Below are 16,231 nucleotides of genomic sequence, written 5' to 3'. Positions count from 1 at the left end.
CTGCTTATTTTTTAATGACTTCAGAGTAAAGTTTGTGGCAGCAATATTAGCAGAATGACAGCAGGAACAAGAGAGAGATAGAGTGAGAGGCTTAAGAGTCAGGTCCTATTAGATTTCAAGGGAGGAGTCTCCCGGGGCTGGAAGAGACCAAATTCACAGGGCCAGAAGGGAGACATGAGAGTCTGGATCTCAGAGGCCTTTTTCAGGAGAGCTGGCTGCTCCCTCCCTCCACGCCGGCCTTCAGAGGAATGGCCCGAGGTGTTCCTCGTGCAGTCCTACTTCAGAGCCAACGGGAGTCTAAAATCTCTGGGTGCTGGCTATGGGTTTTCAGGGTGCCTGCAGGCTGGCGTCTCTCAAGGCTGGTTCTAGGCTTTGTATTCAGAAGAGTGAGTCCAGAGCTCAGTGTCTTCTAGGGATGAATCTGGTTTCTCCTTCTGGACTTCAGAAGAAGGTCCTGTGGGGAAGAAGAAACAGACCAGGTGGGTACAGGCCTTGTAGGTGCACACTCAGCCCAGGGCAGGGCCTTACAATAGGGAGGACACCCCAGTGGCACAAAGCCCTGCCAACCTCTAGAGGCCCCTCTTGGTGCAGGCCCCAAGCAGCTACACACCAGCCATAGCCACAGCACACAGAAGGCCAGGGAGAAAGCAGAAGCGACACCTGGGGTGAGGTAGGAGGGGACCAGAAGGCAGAGGGGCTGGGTTCCCTCACAAAGAACACATGACAAGTGACAGAAAACATAGGGTCACTGAGGCCATCCCAGAAGCCATGACATAGCAGGCCAACTGTCTTGGGAGCATGAGGCCCTAATGTTTTGAGAAACTTGTAACAGAAAAGTCAGTAAGTCCAGGCTTGAGCCTGCCGCAGATGTTGCCAAACACCAGTTTCATAGCCACCTGCAAGCTCTGTTCATGGGCGCAGCCCTGTCACAGAGTGGGAAACACATTCCAAAGCTGGGCTCCACAGTGTCCCACAGATAAGAATCCAGAACCAAAGAGAGAGAAGGCACAGAGGACAGTTTGGTCTGAGCAGGGCTCAGGCCATGACAGGTCACAACAGGACATGAACAACCTCAATAGGCCAACGCTGGTTCTTTGGACCAGCCTTAATTTCCTCTTAATTACCCTGGTTCTCCCCAAATATGGGGCCCAGTGGAGCAGGGGTCCCAGAGGGTAGTACACCGAGGGAAGGGAAAATCCAGGCTGTGCTCCCTTTGGGCTCTCCCAGCCCATCATGCATGGTTTGAGGCACCGTCTGTGACCAGAAGAGAATGGTGCTCACTGCTCCATCTTGCTCATCTGGGTGCTGCCTGGGACCTAAGGCAGGTCCTAAAAGCTGTGGTGAGTCAGGATGGCCAGGTCCTAAGCCTGCTACAAACTGGGCTCTGCTTAGCTCTCCTGCGTGGGAGGGCCTTTGAGTCTGACAGAATTCCACTGTGGCCAACAGCAGGCCCATGTGGCACTTCAGGGACGGTGCCTCGTACACTCCACCAGACACCAGTCCAAAGAACCTGCCTACAGCACGGATAGCAGATGGCCACTACACGCAGCGTGGACAGACGGGGCCCTGCAGCCCGCCTGCCTAGTCACCGTGGGGGGCCGCCAGGTTCCAGCTGCAGGAGGAACCCGTGTCTATACACGGGAGCACGGTCTTCAAGCTTTCTGACTGACTGGGGGCTTTCGGCTGCAGAGGAGGGAAGAGAAGAGCTACATACGCAGAGCAGAACAGGAAACACAAAACGGGGCTCGGTTATTCCCAGGCAGAGCTCCACTGGACCTCTCCCTTCGCTTGGCTCCTGCCTAGGCCCTGGGTTCCAAAATTAGTGGCTAGAAGGCCTTGATTTCTCCAAGATATGCACAGAACTCAGCCTCTGCTGGGCAGGGGGAGCAAGCAGGCACAGCCACAACAGGCAAGCACAGGGGTAGGAAGGCAATATGATGAGATGAGGATGGAGGCCAGACACAGTGACAGAGACAGAGAAAGACAGAGAGATAAAAATGGATGCAGAGCGATAAAGACAGAGAAGCAGGGACTCAGAGCCAGAGGTAGAGAGAAGCAAGCAAAGGAGAGGGCAAGAAAAAAGAGAGAGGGCGATGAAGGGAAGAAGGATGAAAGAGAAAAAGAGAGGCGGATGGGAGAGAGAGATTGCCAGGAAGGATGGGGGACAGGGAGAAAGGGGAAAGAGCAGAAAGATATTGAGATAGAGAGAGCGAGATGGAGAGATGCACAGATACAGAGACAGAAATGAAACAGATACAGAGAGAGAGAGACATACAGGGAATCGCAGAGAAAGGTGGAGTCTGGGCCAGTGGAGATCCCGCAGGTGAGGCCAAAGCCTGTGGTCTTGGCAGCTTAGAGACTCAGCAAGAGAGGATGCAGTTACCTATCAGGAAGACCTTCCAGATAGTCACAGAAATTTTTAAACTAGCTGATGATGGTGCGGGGCATAAAGTTCTTAGTGGAGAATCAGAAGTCCCGAGGCTTTGTCCCAACTTCATCGTTTACTTGGTCTGAGACCTTAACCTCTCTGGGCCTCAGTTTTCAATATGTAAAGAAGGATTTGGATGAGACAGTGTTGAAGGCAGGTCTACCAATGCTAGAGGACTTAATCCTAGGCTTTCTAGGAGTTATTACTACTAGAAGCTCTGTGCTTAGGTTATGCCTTCAGACTGGATGTAGGTAACCCAGATGGGCTGGGAGAAGGTAGCCAAGATTCTGGAGGAGGGGAGGCAGAGGAGGTAGGGGGCCAGGCCCCCCCCCACACTTACAGCTCATCATCGTACTCCTTGGGGGGACAGACAGCAACAACAAGGTCGATCCAGTCCTGCAGGGAGAAGGTGTGTGACTCTGGGTGCATGCTCAGGGGTCAATGGCATGTCTGCCTTTTACACTCCATTCCCATTCCTGGGCACCCTAGCCCAGGATCAGCTGGCTAGACCCTTCTTCCCATGGGAAGGTGAGGCCATGTGGGGCTGGAGGACTTCCTGGTGGGGATGGACCTCACTGTGCAGTCTCATGGTCTGGAGAAACTTCCAGTCTCTGAGGCTTCAGAACCATAGAAGCCAGGGTTGTCAGGCCCATGAAAGACGCTAAATTCCCAAATGTTGATCTGTGGATGAGGGCCAGGCAGCAACCTCAGGGTCACTTGGGGAATTTCTTAAACTTCTAGACTCATAGACTTGGCCCCTGGAAATCTGGGGTAGGTCCTGGGAAACAGTATTTTTAACAAGTTCCCTAGTTCATTCTGATGCACAGCCAATTGGGGGAATTTCAGGCATAGCTTTCTGATTCTAACACATAAATCCCCTCAGTGGCATCACTGCCATCCTTGGCTTATCCATCGTTGTCCATCTTGGCTTGGGTGTACCCAATAAAAAGTATGTGAACTATCACTGGGCACCTCTGCTATGCAATAGCTCCTAATATTGAAGGGAAATCTCTTCCCAGGACCTCCCTCCATCTAATCCAGTCCTTCCCTCAAGAACCACAAAGAATACTTCTGTTCCTTATACTCTAATTCAGCCCTTCAGATAGTCAAAGACAGTCATCATGTTACCCGTAAGTCTTCTCTTCTCCATATCCCTTCATGTGGGTCCCAGTCCCATCTGGTCAGCTTCCTCGGCACTGAACTTAATACCTCAGGCTCGGCTGCCTGCATACAGTTGCACAGGTTGTGCATTGCACAACATGAGTGGGTACCATTCACGCTGTACTTGGTAGGAGGACACCCCCTCGGATTGTGCAGTGCACAGCCCGGGAGACTTTATGTGGTGGCTGTGACCTAGGTGGATATCTAATGAGCACAGAGCAGACTACCATCAGCCCCTCCTCCGTTCTGGGCCCTCTACTTTGGTTAACGCTTTCCAATAGCCCCAAGAACTCTCTTGATTCTTGATCAGTGTACACTTAGAGAAGACCTTCAGTGTTTTCTTCGGGTGGATTGTCACACCTGATCTTCTGGAGTCTGTATTTGTGTCACTTGCGTTTTGGATTCAAGATCAGGATCTGACACTTATTTTTCTGAACCCCATTTTGTCAGATTGAGACCACTGACTGGATGGGGTATGTGGGTGTCACCCAAGAGTTGCCTGGACCCTGGATACCCACCCTGGGATGGGGCACCCCGACTGTAAGGCCTGGCTGCAGAGGCCTGGGTCTGAGGCAGGCAGGCAAGGGAGGGAGGCAGGGAGGGGGTTCCCTCTTACCCCCTGATTCCAGGCCTTCTGCAGGGCGGCCTCAGCCTCAGCCAGGGTGTAGTCCGTCACAATCTTGCCATTGATCGCCATGACCTCATCCCCTTTCACAATGCCACCTGCAGGAAGATGAGGCTGATTGGCCAACTGGGCTGTATGTGACATGTGCCTAGCCCAGGGCTTGGTAAAGGGGGTCACGGTAAGGTTGCAGAATGAGCCTGAGCCCTGGATTCTGAAAGCTTACCTGGGCTCAGGAAGCATGAGGGGAAATAATCTACCAGGTTACTCAAAGGGCACTTCCTTCCCTCACCATCTAGAAGCCCTCACTCCGATCAGTAGGGTAGGGACACCAGTGATGAATCTTTGCTACTCCAGCTTTTCTGTGGATTTCTGCTACTGCAGAGGGAGGTAGATCTGCATTCCCAGTGAGGTTACTGGAAACACGAGCTAGTTCTATGAGCCACCTCTCTCTGTGCTCCGGCCCTGCTGGTCTGCTTCAGGTCCCTGAGCAGGCTGATCACTCTCTTGCCTCAGAGTCTTCACAGGCTGTTCTACCTGGAACACTTGTCCCCTCTCTCTTTCTTCTCTTCTAGGTCTGAGATGAAATGTCTCCTCTTCAGAGAGGACTTTTCTGACCCTCGCTCACTCTAAAGTAGATCTTTTTCCTTTTATTCTCTCATAGTTTCCTGGTCTTTTTCTGCATAGCGTTTTTCATGATTCGTAATTATATATCTATTTTTTGACTAAAGGTCTCTTCTCTGTCAGTTCCGTGAGAGTAGAAATTATCTTTTTGGCTCAATGCTATATCCCCAGCACTTAACATAATACCTAGCACAAAACAGGAATTCAATAGATATTTTTTGAATAAATGAATGATGTTGGAGGTGTTCCTGGATAACAGGTGATCTAATAAATTAGGGAAAAGTTGACTTATAAGTTAAATAGTTACTGATTACAGGACTTCTCAGAACATTGAATATGCTAATATGTATGTGGCTCTCTAAGAAGTAGAGAAATTGCGAATGGTTTCCTACATATCTTCAACTTCAGAATCTTTTATTTATTTATTTTTTTAAGGAATTTCTCCCAGTCCTGGTGTCCATAGAATACTTCCTGAGTTTGTTGAAATGGATCACCTAGAAGAAGCTTTATGGGCCTAAAGACCCATGGAAAATGTGGTGTATGTTTCTGCAGATGGTGGCTTTGGTGGCTTTTTACACATGTACTCCTGGAGAAACTTTCACCAGCTGCTTCTATGTCCAAAGGAGTGTGGGACCAAACCGTAGAGAGCAGTTTCCTCTGGATAGTGGGCCCGAGGAGAGGTGACTTTTACTTTTTCATTTTGTGCAAGCCCACGATGAAGCTTCGGGGCAATAAGGCAGTGGTTGGGCTGGGGCTTTGTAAGCGGGGTCGGTGGGTGGGTCAGAAAAAGTCAGACATTCATCCTAGTCCTCTTTACCTGCTAGACATAGCAGATGGGTGGCCTCCCCAGGCCAAGCATCAGCCCTACCCTCCGTTGGCCCAGAAAGAGGACAGAGGAGGTGGGTGTGGGAGAAGTGGGCAGCAGTGGCTATGGCAGCTGCCTAGCTGAGTAGGGCTCCCTCCTATAGCTGAAATAGAGGTCTAGAGTGTGGCAGTGAGGGGCCTGAGGTCACCAAGGCCATGGGTGGCAGAGCTGGACTTGCCTTACTACCCCACAGAAGTCTGTCTGCCAGCAACCAGGTGACTTTCCCATCACTCCACCTCTAGCCTCAGGCCCTCCTCCACTCTCTATTCTACCATCTTGGGCTAGTGGAAGAGCTTGATTCCAGCCTAGCACTGTCCAGAAGGGATCTGTTCACAGGATTCCCTGTTCTGGCCCGGAAAAGTGAGGGGCCTGGAGCGCCTTGTCTGAGGGCATCTATGCTTCCACAGAGGACTTGGGAGTACCGGAAAGCCTCCTGGACTTAGAAGAAGAAATCACTAGTATTGGAGTTTCAGACACTGTCTGACAGATGAATGGGTCGATAGTTTGAGGCAAGACTCTGTGCCTGGGGTCCTCAAAGTCTTCACTCATCTACAGAAGGTGTTTTTGTTGATAAGCGATAAAGGCAAAGCAAGAAGACCATGCCACACGATGGACACAGAGTGTGAGGCATGTACCGTGTCCCTCTGGGATGGCCCCAGGCAGAGGTGGCACATCTGCTGGGCAGTATAGCAAAATGACCAAACTGCTTGGGTTCAGGTCCTGCGTCCACTGCTTACTGGCCGTGGGTCCTTGACCAAGTACTTTAACCTTTCTGTGCCTCAGTTTCCTAAGCTGTAAAATGAGGTGGGTTAGGGGCTCCTCAGAATTCCCACAGCTTCCTTCCACCCCTTAGACCTCTTTCAGCCCTTAGCAGGCCACATTTCTATTGTCAACAACTAACAATTCTGAGCACATTTCACCATAGGATGGGGAGCCCTTGGAGGGCAGGGTGATAATCTGGTTTGGCTGTGTACCCACAGCTCCTGCCACCATCATATGCACGCAGGCAACATGTGGGACTGGGTGGATGGATGGACAGATCCAGGTAGGGGGCATTCTTGAGCAACTGTCAACCCCCTCCAAGTGGGCAGCTGTTCTCTCTGGAGAGACCTATATACCCATTGTATCATCCTCACATTGGGGCATGGTTGTCCCCACTCACCATGCCGCTCAGCGGCTCCCCCCTCATAAACAGCTGAGACGACCACCTTGCCGATTGGGGAGTCCACGCCACCTTCCAGGGCCAGGTCTAAGGATCCCTCCTGGTTAGAGAAAAACAGGCCTTAGGGAGCCAAGCAGACAGCAGCCTGTGGGCACCTAGACACCAAGGAGCCTCTTGACAGGGCCACAGAGAGGACAGGAGAAGCCGTGGGGCCAATGGCAGTGCCATAGGGAGAAAATGAGGCACATATGCCAAGTGGGGCCTGGGCATGGGGTCCCACGACAAGATGGGGCACCCTCAGGGGGAGAGAGAGGCATAGTGGGGATCTGAGGGGTCACCCAGGAGTCATCATGAGAGTAAGAGAAGCAGGGGACCGAGATGGGAGGGGGCGGGGGCAGAGAAGGGTGGTGGCTACCTGACCTCCATGTGCCCAGGTACCTTCTTAATGCGCAGGAGCCGGATATCCTTCCCTATGATTTGCTCTGGGGTGAACTAGAGGGAAAAGATAGTGGGGGAGCTTTGAGCCTACCCAAAGGATGGGAGTGGGGCAGGGTTGGAGGGGAATCCAGGCACCTGTGGAACACTGAGCCCCACAGGACATGAATGAGGGGACCTTTCCTAGCCCCACGCCCATCAGTCTTCAACTGTGGTTTCCAGGCCCCATGCGGGACACATGGACACACACCTAGAGGTGGCCACGCAAACCCCAGATCCATTCGTCCTGGGAATATTGTGAGAGTGGTGAGAACATGTCTTGTAAACACACAACACAGTGCCTGGCGCGTAGTTAGTGCTCGGTAAGTGTAACTGTTGTCAGGAAAATGCAGTTGGGCCTCCTTTGGGCTCCTCATGTGCCCAGTCTCATTCCTGGAACACCCACACCCAGGGCCCTGAATGCACCACCACCAACCACAATGTACTCCCGTACCCCCCCTTCCTGAGGTTACTCCCTGGGGAAGGAGAATTCTCTCTCACCATGGAGTAGGGGTCAAATCCTTCCTCATATTTCTGGAAATCCTGGAAACAAAGAAAGGTGTTAGGGCGACAGAGCGGAGGCCCTTGAGGGTCACTGCAGGGAACAAGGGTAGGGCAGAGGAAGATCAGAGTAAATGGGTCAGAGCGAGGGGAGAGAGTAGGGGCAGGCAGATGTGGACTAGCGGGGAGATGAAGGGAGGAGGCTGGCAGCCCCGACAGCCAGAGTAGCCCTGCTGTAGCAGGAAGCTATGGGAAGCATTAGAAGGACTTCGGCCCTGGACTCTGCACTGTTCCAGCATGGCGGGTGTCTGTGGCTGGCAGGGGCACCAGCTTATACCTAAGTGGTCTGGGCAGGCAGTGTCAGCGTTGCCGAAGGTCTCATTGCCCGCAGGCCCTTCCTCCGTTCCTCCAAGTGCCCTGCAAGGCCAGGTCCAGGCTCTGGTGGGTGAAGCCCAGTTTTTCTCCACCCAGTGCTCTGACTCCAAAGAAGGACCAACGCTGCTCGAGGGGCTGCTCTCTCTGGGGAATCCAGCCACAAGATGATGGGAAGCAGAGCAAAGGCATGAAGCACTAAGAGGAAAAGCAGGGGGCCTGTACTTGTCTGTGCCCAGCACTGTTCCTAACGTAATGCTTAACTGGAAAGCAAGAGGCTTCCCAGAGCCTTAGCCAGGGGAGGAGGAAAGACACACAGCTCAGGGGACCTGGTTTGGTAGGGGCTGTGGGAACAACATCCCCAAGAAACAGAGACAAGGTGGTGAGAAGGAAGAAGAGGCAGAGCCAGAACACATCGCCTTCCCAGGTGTCACACAGAGAGAGCTGGGGCCCAGGATGCACAGGCTGAGGGGCCAGGTACACCAGCCCAAGAGCAGCAAAGCCTCGTTAGTCTCCATGAGAGGTGGGAGCGAAGGAAAGGCCCTACTGGATTGAGTAGAGCAGCCTCCAGCACACAGTTCCCTAGGCCACACCAAATGTCCCCAGGGCCTGTGGTCAGCATCATAGGGAAGTCACAGCCCCCTCTACGCCCAGCATGCAGCAACCAAGCTCTGGGCACGAGACAAGGGCCAAGCAGATGGATTCTTGGGCATCTGCTTGTCCTCCCTCCTCACTCATCTTCATCGCCCAGGCTCAACCCCAAAGAGCCTTGGTGGGCATCAGACTAACCCACCCCCAGGTTAGTCTGAGTATTAGAGAAGCAGAGGAGAGGTTGCAGCAAATCCATAGGTAAGAGGGGTTATTAAGCAGGATCTAGAGTCCATGCTCTTTTTACTGAAGATCCTGCCTGTTTTCTTCTGAAAAAACTGGGCAGTGCTTGCTATGGGCCTCCTCTTCTCCTCCCCACTGAGAATCCACTCTCAGGGATGGGCCAGATGACAAGTACTTGTGTCTTGTGTAAATTCAGATCAGACACCTATAAGCCACTACAGCTGGTCAGCCCTTGAAGGGGGGAGCCCCACCCTTCATCCAACAGTTGGAGAAAGTGAGGCCCAGAGAGGCGACATTCATGCTCGAGGTCACCCAGTCAGTGGGCAGTGGAGCAAGGGTTTGACTCTCAGTCTGGGCCTTTGGATTTCTCATCTGCCTGCCTCTCCCGCTTCGAGACCTGTTTGTGCTCTAAACAACAAGGCCCTTAAATGTCTATTTTATAATTGCGGTGCTTTGGGAAGCAGGATAGCGGGGTATCCAGAAGCCCGACCTCCTGGATTAAAATCTGGGGTCTGATACTAGCTGTGGCATCATGGGTGTGTTTCCTAATCCCTCTGCCTTAGTTTCTCATCTACAAAATGAGATGATAATAGCACTTAATTTCTAGGTCGTTGTAAAAGTTTAATAAGTTAATATATATAAAGCATTTAAAAACAGTGCTTGACACAGAACATCTTCTAAGTGTTGGCTGGTGGCTGTCACTGCTCAGTCCTAGATGGGGCGGGGCAGCCTCCTTTTCAGACACCCATGTCTTATTATATAGCAGATATCTCTCCTTTTCTCCCTGACTATAGTCAAATCAACCTGTTGTCGAATTGGGGGTTATCAGTGAGAAGGTTGGCTGCAAGATCTCCCTCCATCTGGGGGTCCCCTTCATTGGTAGTGAGATGGTTAATCCAATGGCTGCCTCTGTGGATGTAAGCTCCAGGGGGTAGGGAGGATAAGTGGCTGCCTGCCTGACACCACTCATGGACCAGTAAGGACTTCTGCAGCCCTGTGCACAGGAGGGCTCCAGGCAGATAAAGGACCTGGGCCACCATTCCTCCCTGATGCTGGTTTGGTTCCAGGTGGGGTTGGGTGAAGCTGTGCTCTGCCTTGAGGGGACAAGACAGGGGAAAGGGCAGGGAGGCTCCTCAGCCAGCCCCTTCTTCTCTTCTAGGGCTGGGGCAAGAGCTCATCTTGGCCTCTGCGACCCGCTAAGGATTCCCTTTGCCTTGTTCCTCTTTGAACAAACAGCAGCAAAAGAGCCAAGCCCCCAGGGACCCTGATGCTTTCTCAGCTTGGGCATGGGGTCCAACAAGCCCAGGGCCCCCACCTGATATGAGACCTTCCCCATACCCTGGCTGTGGCAACGGGAACACAGCTCTGGCCTGAGGCTCCCAGCAGATGGTGCTTGGGGTCACCTCAGAACCAACCAGCACCCCCAGAGAGAGAGAGTCAGAATGGGAGGCACAGTGGGTGGCAGGGAGGACCACAGAAACACGACGGGTATCGTTTTACTTGTCTGAATGCTGTCTGATAAACCACCATCCTCTTCAACATCTCCTGTGGCTGCCAGAAAAAAAAAAATAGTTCCATGCTGGATGTTACCAGTAGGTCTCATCTGCCCCCTGGTGCCAGACCCTGGGCCTGCCAGCCTGGGGCTGCCCTGACAACATCCTTCTGCAAACAGACACAGCCTGATTTAGTTACAGCTCACTCCACATCCTCAGACACAGCAGCTACTCAGTTCTAGTCAAGCAGACACCACCCCTTGTCATCAGCCAGAGAATGTGATGCGGATACATCAGGTTGTCACAGGAGCATGAACTTTGCTCTTTGGGGAGCTGATGGGCCAGCTAAAGCTCAAAATAAGCATCCGAGCTTCCCTGTCCTGACATTTGGATAGGGTTTCCTTGAAAGGAGAATAAGAATTCTGGCATGACTCTTCTCATTATGGGCGGGGGGCTAGTCAGTGACCAGTGCCACTGGAACAGGGTGCACATACATCCCAGCTCGCTCAGCTGCAGGAGACTGAGGGGGGGCAGACCCTCCCCACTCCCGCAGGACCACGCCTCACAGTCCCAGTCCCAGTGAGGAGTGAGAACTGAAGTGGAGAAAGGGAGTGGATTGGCTCTGGCCAGTTCCCCATCCATGCCACCGCCATGGCAGGCCTTAGAGGCAGAGGCCAGGGCAACTGGAATAACCGTAGGTTTTGGCAAGATGGCAATGCAGGGTAAGAGTTTGAGCTTTGGAGTCTGAAAGACTCCGGAGTAAATGGTAAGTCCTGGCTCTTCTTTGGGAAACCAACTTAACTTCGCTAAGTCTTGGTTTCCTCGAATGTGAAGCAGGGATAACAGGTACCATCTCACTGGACTGTTGTGAGGATTAAATGAACCTGACACATGGCAGGCTCATAAGGCTGAGCTGTTATTTTTGATTGCTTTTAGACGGAGCTCCAGCCTGTTTGGTTAAGTGGGGAAAAGGAATTTCACTGGTTGTGTCAACCACTTACACCTATGTGGATTCCTCTCCTGGCCAATGAGAAGGTTAGGAGATGGCACCTGATGTGAGTTTGTACCCCATCTCACTCCCCCTAGAGTAAAACCCAGGGGAGACAGCCCGGGTCTGCTCCTCCAGAGATGCCCTGGAGGGGACCTGAGGGGCTTACCAGGACCTCGGATTTCACAGCTGGCCTGTAGATAAAGTTGGACTCCTGGTGGACCATGACAGGCTTGGAGATGGTAGATACGCCAGGGCCTCGTGGAGGCTGTGGGCTTGGGCAAAACGTCTACAGGGGTTAGTTCAAGAGAGACCCATGTGAGGTCATGACAGTGGTGGCCCAGGTCAACCATGGCACTCCCATACCCATGCAAATTCACACCATGCACATGCTGAGCCAGCCTGCTCCATTCACCACGTCAGAGGACCTAGGGGTGTGATCCGCAGCAGAGAGGTGAGAAATCCATTGGCCACAGTGTGCCCTGAGGTCGCAGAAACTACTGGCTGTCTCTAAGGAATCGGGGACTTGAGCCAGAGTCTGACTAGGGGGGGCGCCAGCAGCCACTGTCACTCAAAAGATAGGCTTTCAAGGCTTTCTCTCAGTAGTGGATGCCATCCAGCCTCCTCTCTTGCTAAGAGTTCTCTCTTCTGGCCACAGTTCTGGTCTCCAGACTGCACACAAAGCACCTGCTGTTCCTGGTGGGTGGGCACAGAGCCTCTGGAGGCTTGGGGTGAGGACGAGTAAGAGAGGCATCAGGAGAGCTGGTACACTGTCTGCTTTGCTCTAACTCACTTGATTATTTTGGGTGAGGCAAATCAAATTGGGTCACAACCCTGCCCCAGACCCTTGATGGGTCTCCCACTGACTACTGAGCTCCTTGGCTTGACTCTAATGTCCTTCATGAGCTTCTCTACCTTCCTTTACAGACTCATCCCTCACTCCTTCTTACCCTCCTGACACTCCCTAACTTTAGCCTCCAAAACGCCAGGCTTTCCAAGACCTTAAGATTTTTGCACATGCTCTTTCCTCCTGATTTACCTGCTCAGGTCTTAGCTGGGGCATCACTGCTTTCAGGAAGCATTCCTTGAGCCTTTCCTCTCCACGCCCACCACTCATCACAGCACCTGTGTTCCCCCATCTCCCTCTGGTAGTGTGGCACTTTCCTGATTACTTATCTGTCTTCTCACCAGACTGTCTTGGCAGGGACTGCGATGCCCATTTCGTGGTGGTGCTCCAGTGCCCAGCACGGTGTCTGGCATATAGTAGGTACTCATTAAACATGTTGCATGAATAAATGAATGGCTCAGTAGTATGGCAGGCACACAGGACAGTACCTGGGGGGCTTCGAAAGCCTTCCCCTAGGAGGTACTGATGTGGCAGGCACACATGCCAAGCTGACACAGGTGTTCGTTACCACCACCTGAGACCTGTTGGTGGCTGGGCTGGCAGTGCAGATGTGTGATCACCACACTTTCTGCTGCAGCACTGATGACAACTCGCCAGGAGCATTCAAAGAGGTGGAGGTTGGGCAGGGTCAGTGGTGCCAGGGCCAAAGTGCTGACGCAGGCAGGATGAAACTAACAAAACAGCAGCCCCCATGCCCCACTTCTTTGAGTCAGGAACAACCCTGGCTTTAATGTTGCTTAAGACACTAATGGTCCAGTTCTTCAAAAGCTCTTTGTATTGAGGGAGCTTTGAACCTTCCCTTTGCTCTCAAAGGGAACTTCCTGATTCCTGGAGGAATCCAAGAAAGTTGCATCCTGGTTTGAACTTTGACTCTGACTCAAAAGTTTGCATAGGATACCTCCGATCTCACGTTTATAGCTTCACCCACATTTTCTTGTAGCCCGATTTGTCACTGATTGTAGTTAATGTCTATTGAGCACCTGCCATGTGCCTTTCATGCTCCTTAGTATTAACTTAGAATGAGTTCATGTGTTTACTCATTTGATTCTCATAATAGGTAGGTGCCATTAGCATCCCTATTTTATGGATGAGGATACCCAGGCTCAGATAGATGAAGTAACACATGCCCAAAGTCATCTAGCTAGTGGCTGAGTCAGGATTCAAATTCAGTCAGTCCCTCTTTTGCATCTTTATGTTCTCTGCACCTGCGACGCCCTTCCTCTCATCCTTCATGTATCACCATCCTTCAAGGCTCAGCTCTAAAAGCCCTCTACTCTACAGAGGTGCCTTCAACCTCCCATTAGAGGGAGTCCCTCCCACAACACCTTGCCTGTGCTGATTTTATAGCTGAATCCTGTCTGGTCAGCTGCTCATCCTTCAGATGGCAAAGTCTTAGAGATCACAGGTGGACCAATCTCCTCTGTGTCATTTTCAGCACTGCTCCCCTTCCCTCTTTACACAGAGAAGCATAAGCTAGGTGCTCAATCAGTGATTTTTAAATCAAATGTGTTGAGGAAAAGCCGCCGCCCGTCTTGGCGAGGGCACTCACAATAAGCATGTGGCCCTCTGTGCCAGGCTAACTCAACCTTTGGCTGGGTTCTCGGGAGAGACACCCTTGGAACAGACAGACTTCTGTCTGTCAGAGCTGCAGGGCTCAGGACTCCACCGTGCCCTAGGAGTGCCCTGCTGGGAGCCGCAGCCTTGTCTACATCTGGTACTTTCTTCACTCCCACATTCCTTCCCCCAAGATCTACTGAATGCTCTGAGATGCTCATTTTGCTCTTCATGCAAGAACTCAAATCCACGCAGGGGAGGTTAATAAAAACTGCTGATTAGGAACTAGTGCCTATCTTCCCCCATAACCCCCACCCTCAGCCGTTGCCACAGCCAGGGTTTGGGCAAGGTCTCGTGTGGTGCCTGGCTCCACAGCTGCTTGAGCAGAGGAATATTTTGTTTTTCCTTCCATGGAATCTTAGCTCCATGTCTTCTTTGGGGATTGCCTCTTCCAATGTAGTCTTTGGATTAAGAACAATTAATGAGAAATATGTCTTTTTGAGAAAGGTCACTGTTCTGCCTCCTGACATCCAAGGAAAAAACGTCTAGTCTTTCAACAGTAAATTTGGAGATTTCTAGGAATTCTCTATCTTCATCTTTTCTGTAGCTGGAAGTTGGCCAGACATTTCTGGGTATTATACTTCAAGCCAATATAGCTGGCTAGTGCCATAGAAAATGACACCACCATATCCTAATACTGCACTGGACAGTGTTATTATTTCATTTACGGAGCCTAATACTGCTCCCCTGCTCTCTCCTTTTTTTCCCACGTTAAACTAGGAATTAATTTTCCACATACAAGGATATCTGGGCTAATATCAAGAAATGACAAGCTGTGACATGGAGCTCTGGTTATTCCACACAGCCTTGCAAGTACTACCTTGAACGTTACCAGCCCATACGAGCCGAGAGGAGGAGAGGACAACGAACATTGATATGATACACTGCTGCTCAGCCCAAGTATCACGGGCATTTCACCACACAATATAGCACTTCAAACTCAGCAGAAACCATACGCATGCAGAATGTCCACAACATGCAGGTTGGGAAGCTCATTCCTGGAAAATGGGATGGGGCGATGTTTCTTCCCATCTCCACTCACAGGAGCAGTGGAGGATGTGGGAAACAGCAGCCCTGCCCACTCTTCCTGATTCCCAGTGTAGCATGCAGAGTAAGAGTGGTACCTTTGGGGTGGGTGGGAAGCTCCGTTCAGGGACAGGAGAGTTGGCGGGCTTCCCGCTGTGGTTCTTTGCCTCCCAGTCCTCTGTTGAATTGCCTGTATCCCCAGCGCGGAAGGGGTGGTTGCCCAGTGCCTCTTCCAGTGCCGAGGGCAGTGGGCGGGTAGGAGTGAGGTCTTGAGTGGGAATAGATGGTGGGGGAGGGATGGGAATGGGGGGTGGAGTGCGTTGCACCCAGGGTGAGGACGAGGCACTCACACGGCCTGATGATGGAAGGACAGGGGGTGCGGGGGCTTTGGGAGGTGGGTTGGAGGGTGGAGGGTGGGGCATCACAGGCAAGGCAGAGGGAGTCTTAGGGGGATAGTAGAACATATCCAAAGGGATGTCATCCAGGTCAGTGGTGTGGAGGTGCAGCCCGCCTGCGAAGCGTCTCAGGGGTGGGGCCAGGGGAGACACAGAAGGTGGGGGAGGCGGGGGCACCGTGGTCATCTGGGGGAAGGGAGTTGTAAGGAAGTTCTGTAATCATCTGACTAGCGATCCACTTCACAATATATCTGGTATGATGCTCTTTAAACCTATTTCTCTTACTGCTGGAGACTCACCACCCTCAAACCAGAGCCATGAGGGCGTCACTTCTCTGCCACCTGAGCTCGTACCAGACAACCAGTGGAAAATGCCCAAGTGCAAGAGCGTTCCATATTATGCCATATGTGGGTGACAAATAAGGTGAAGATACAATCTGTCATCTAAATTGGAACACATTTGACAGTGAAAAGGGGACTCTCAGTGATTGCACCAGCGTAATTGGCCTAACTGAGACCACCTTGGACGAGCTGGGTCTTGGTGGTTACTCTGGAAATAAGCCCAGGAAGACAGATATGTTCCCCTTCCTCAAGAGAGGAAGGGGGCGTGAGTTGGTAGGGGTAGCCATGAACAGTGGCCTTCCTGCCTCCCATTATCACCAGGGCGGATCATTCTGAAGGCAGCAAGAGGGTCTATGTGGAAAAAAATGGCTGTTACCTCTGAAATCTCATTGTCAGCAGAGGAAATCTGCTCCAGGCGCGTCTGACA

At 51.9% G+C, this 16,231-nt stretch overlaps 1 protein-coding gene across 3 annotated transcripts in view; it reads right to left on the bottom strand.

Annotated features, from left to right (window-relative positions):
* Positions 1-321: 321 nt before the first annotated feature.
* The window catches only part of USH1C (USH1 protein network component harmonin), a 52,191-nt gene continuing 36,281 nt past the window's right edge, over positions 322-16,231 (bottom strand). For 2 of the 3 annotated variants that reach the window (XM_011378203.2, XM_023522156.1), the window contains 7 exons: positions 7,838-7,879; positions 7,301-7,354; positions 6,863-6,962; positions 4,206-4,312; positions 3,729-3,731; positions 2,769-2,824; positions 322-454 (listed from right to left, as the gene is read on the bottom strand). In XM_011378203.2, coding sequence (XP_011376505.1) covers positions 442-454; positions 2,769-2,824; positions 3,729-3,731; positions 4,206-4,312; positions 6,863-6,962; positions 7,301-7,354; positions 7,838-7,879 — 375 coding nt within the window. In that variant the 3' untranslated portion in view covers positions 322-441. Of the gene's footprint in view, positions 461-1,606; positions 1,707-2,768; positions 2,825-3,728; positions 3,732-4,205; positions 4,313-6,862; positions 6,963-7,300; positions 7,355-7,837; positions 7,880-10,540; positions 10,592-11,690; positions 11,811-15,166; positions 15,650-16,231 lie in introns of all 3 variants that reach the window. The other variant, XM_023522155.1, reaches the window with a different exon arrangement.

The sequence above is a fragment of the Pteropus vampyrus genome, unplaced genomic scaffold (assembly GCF_000151845.1).
Source record: "Pteropus vampyrus isolate Shadow unplaced genomic scaffold, Pvam_2.0 Scaffold334, whole genome shotgun sequence".
NCBI lineage: Eukaryota > Metazoa > Chordata > Mammalia > Chiroptera > Pteropodidae > Pteropus > Pteropus vampyrus.
The sequence above is the reverse complement of the archived record's forward strand: the minus strand, read 5'-3'. Positions and strand labels throughout refer to the sequence as shown.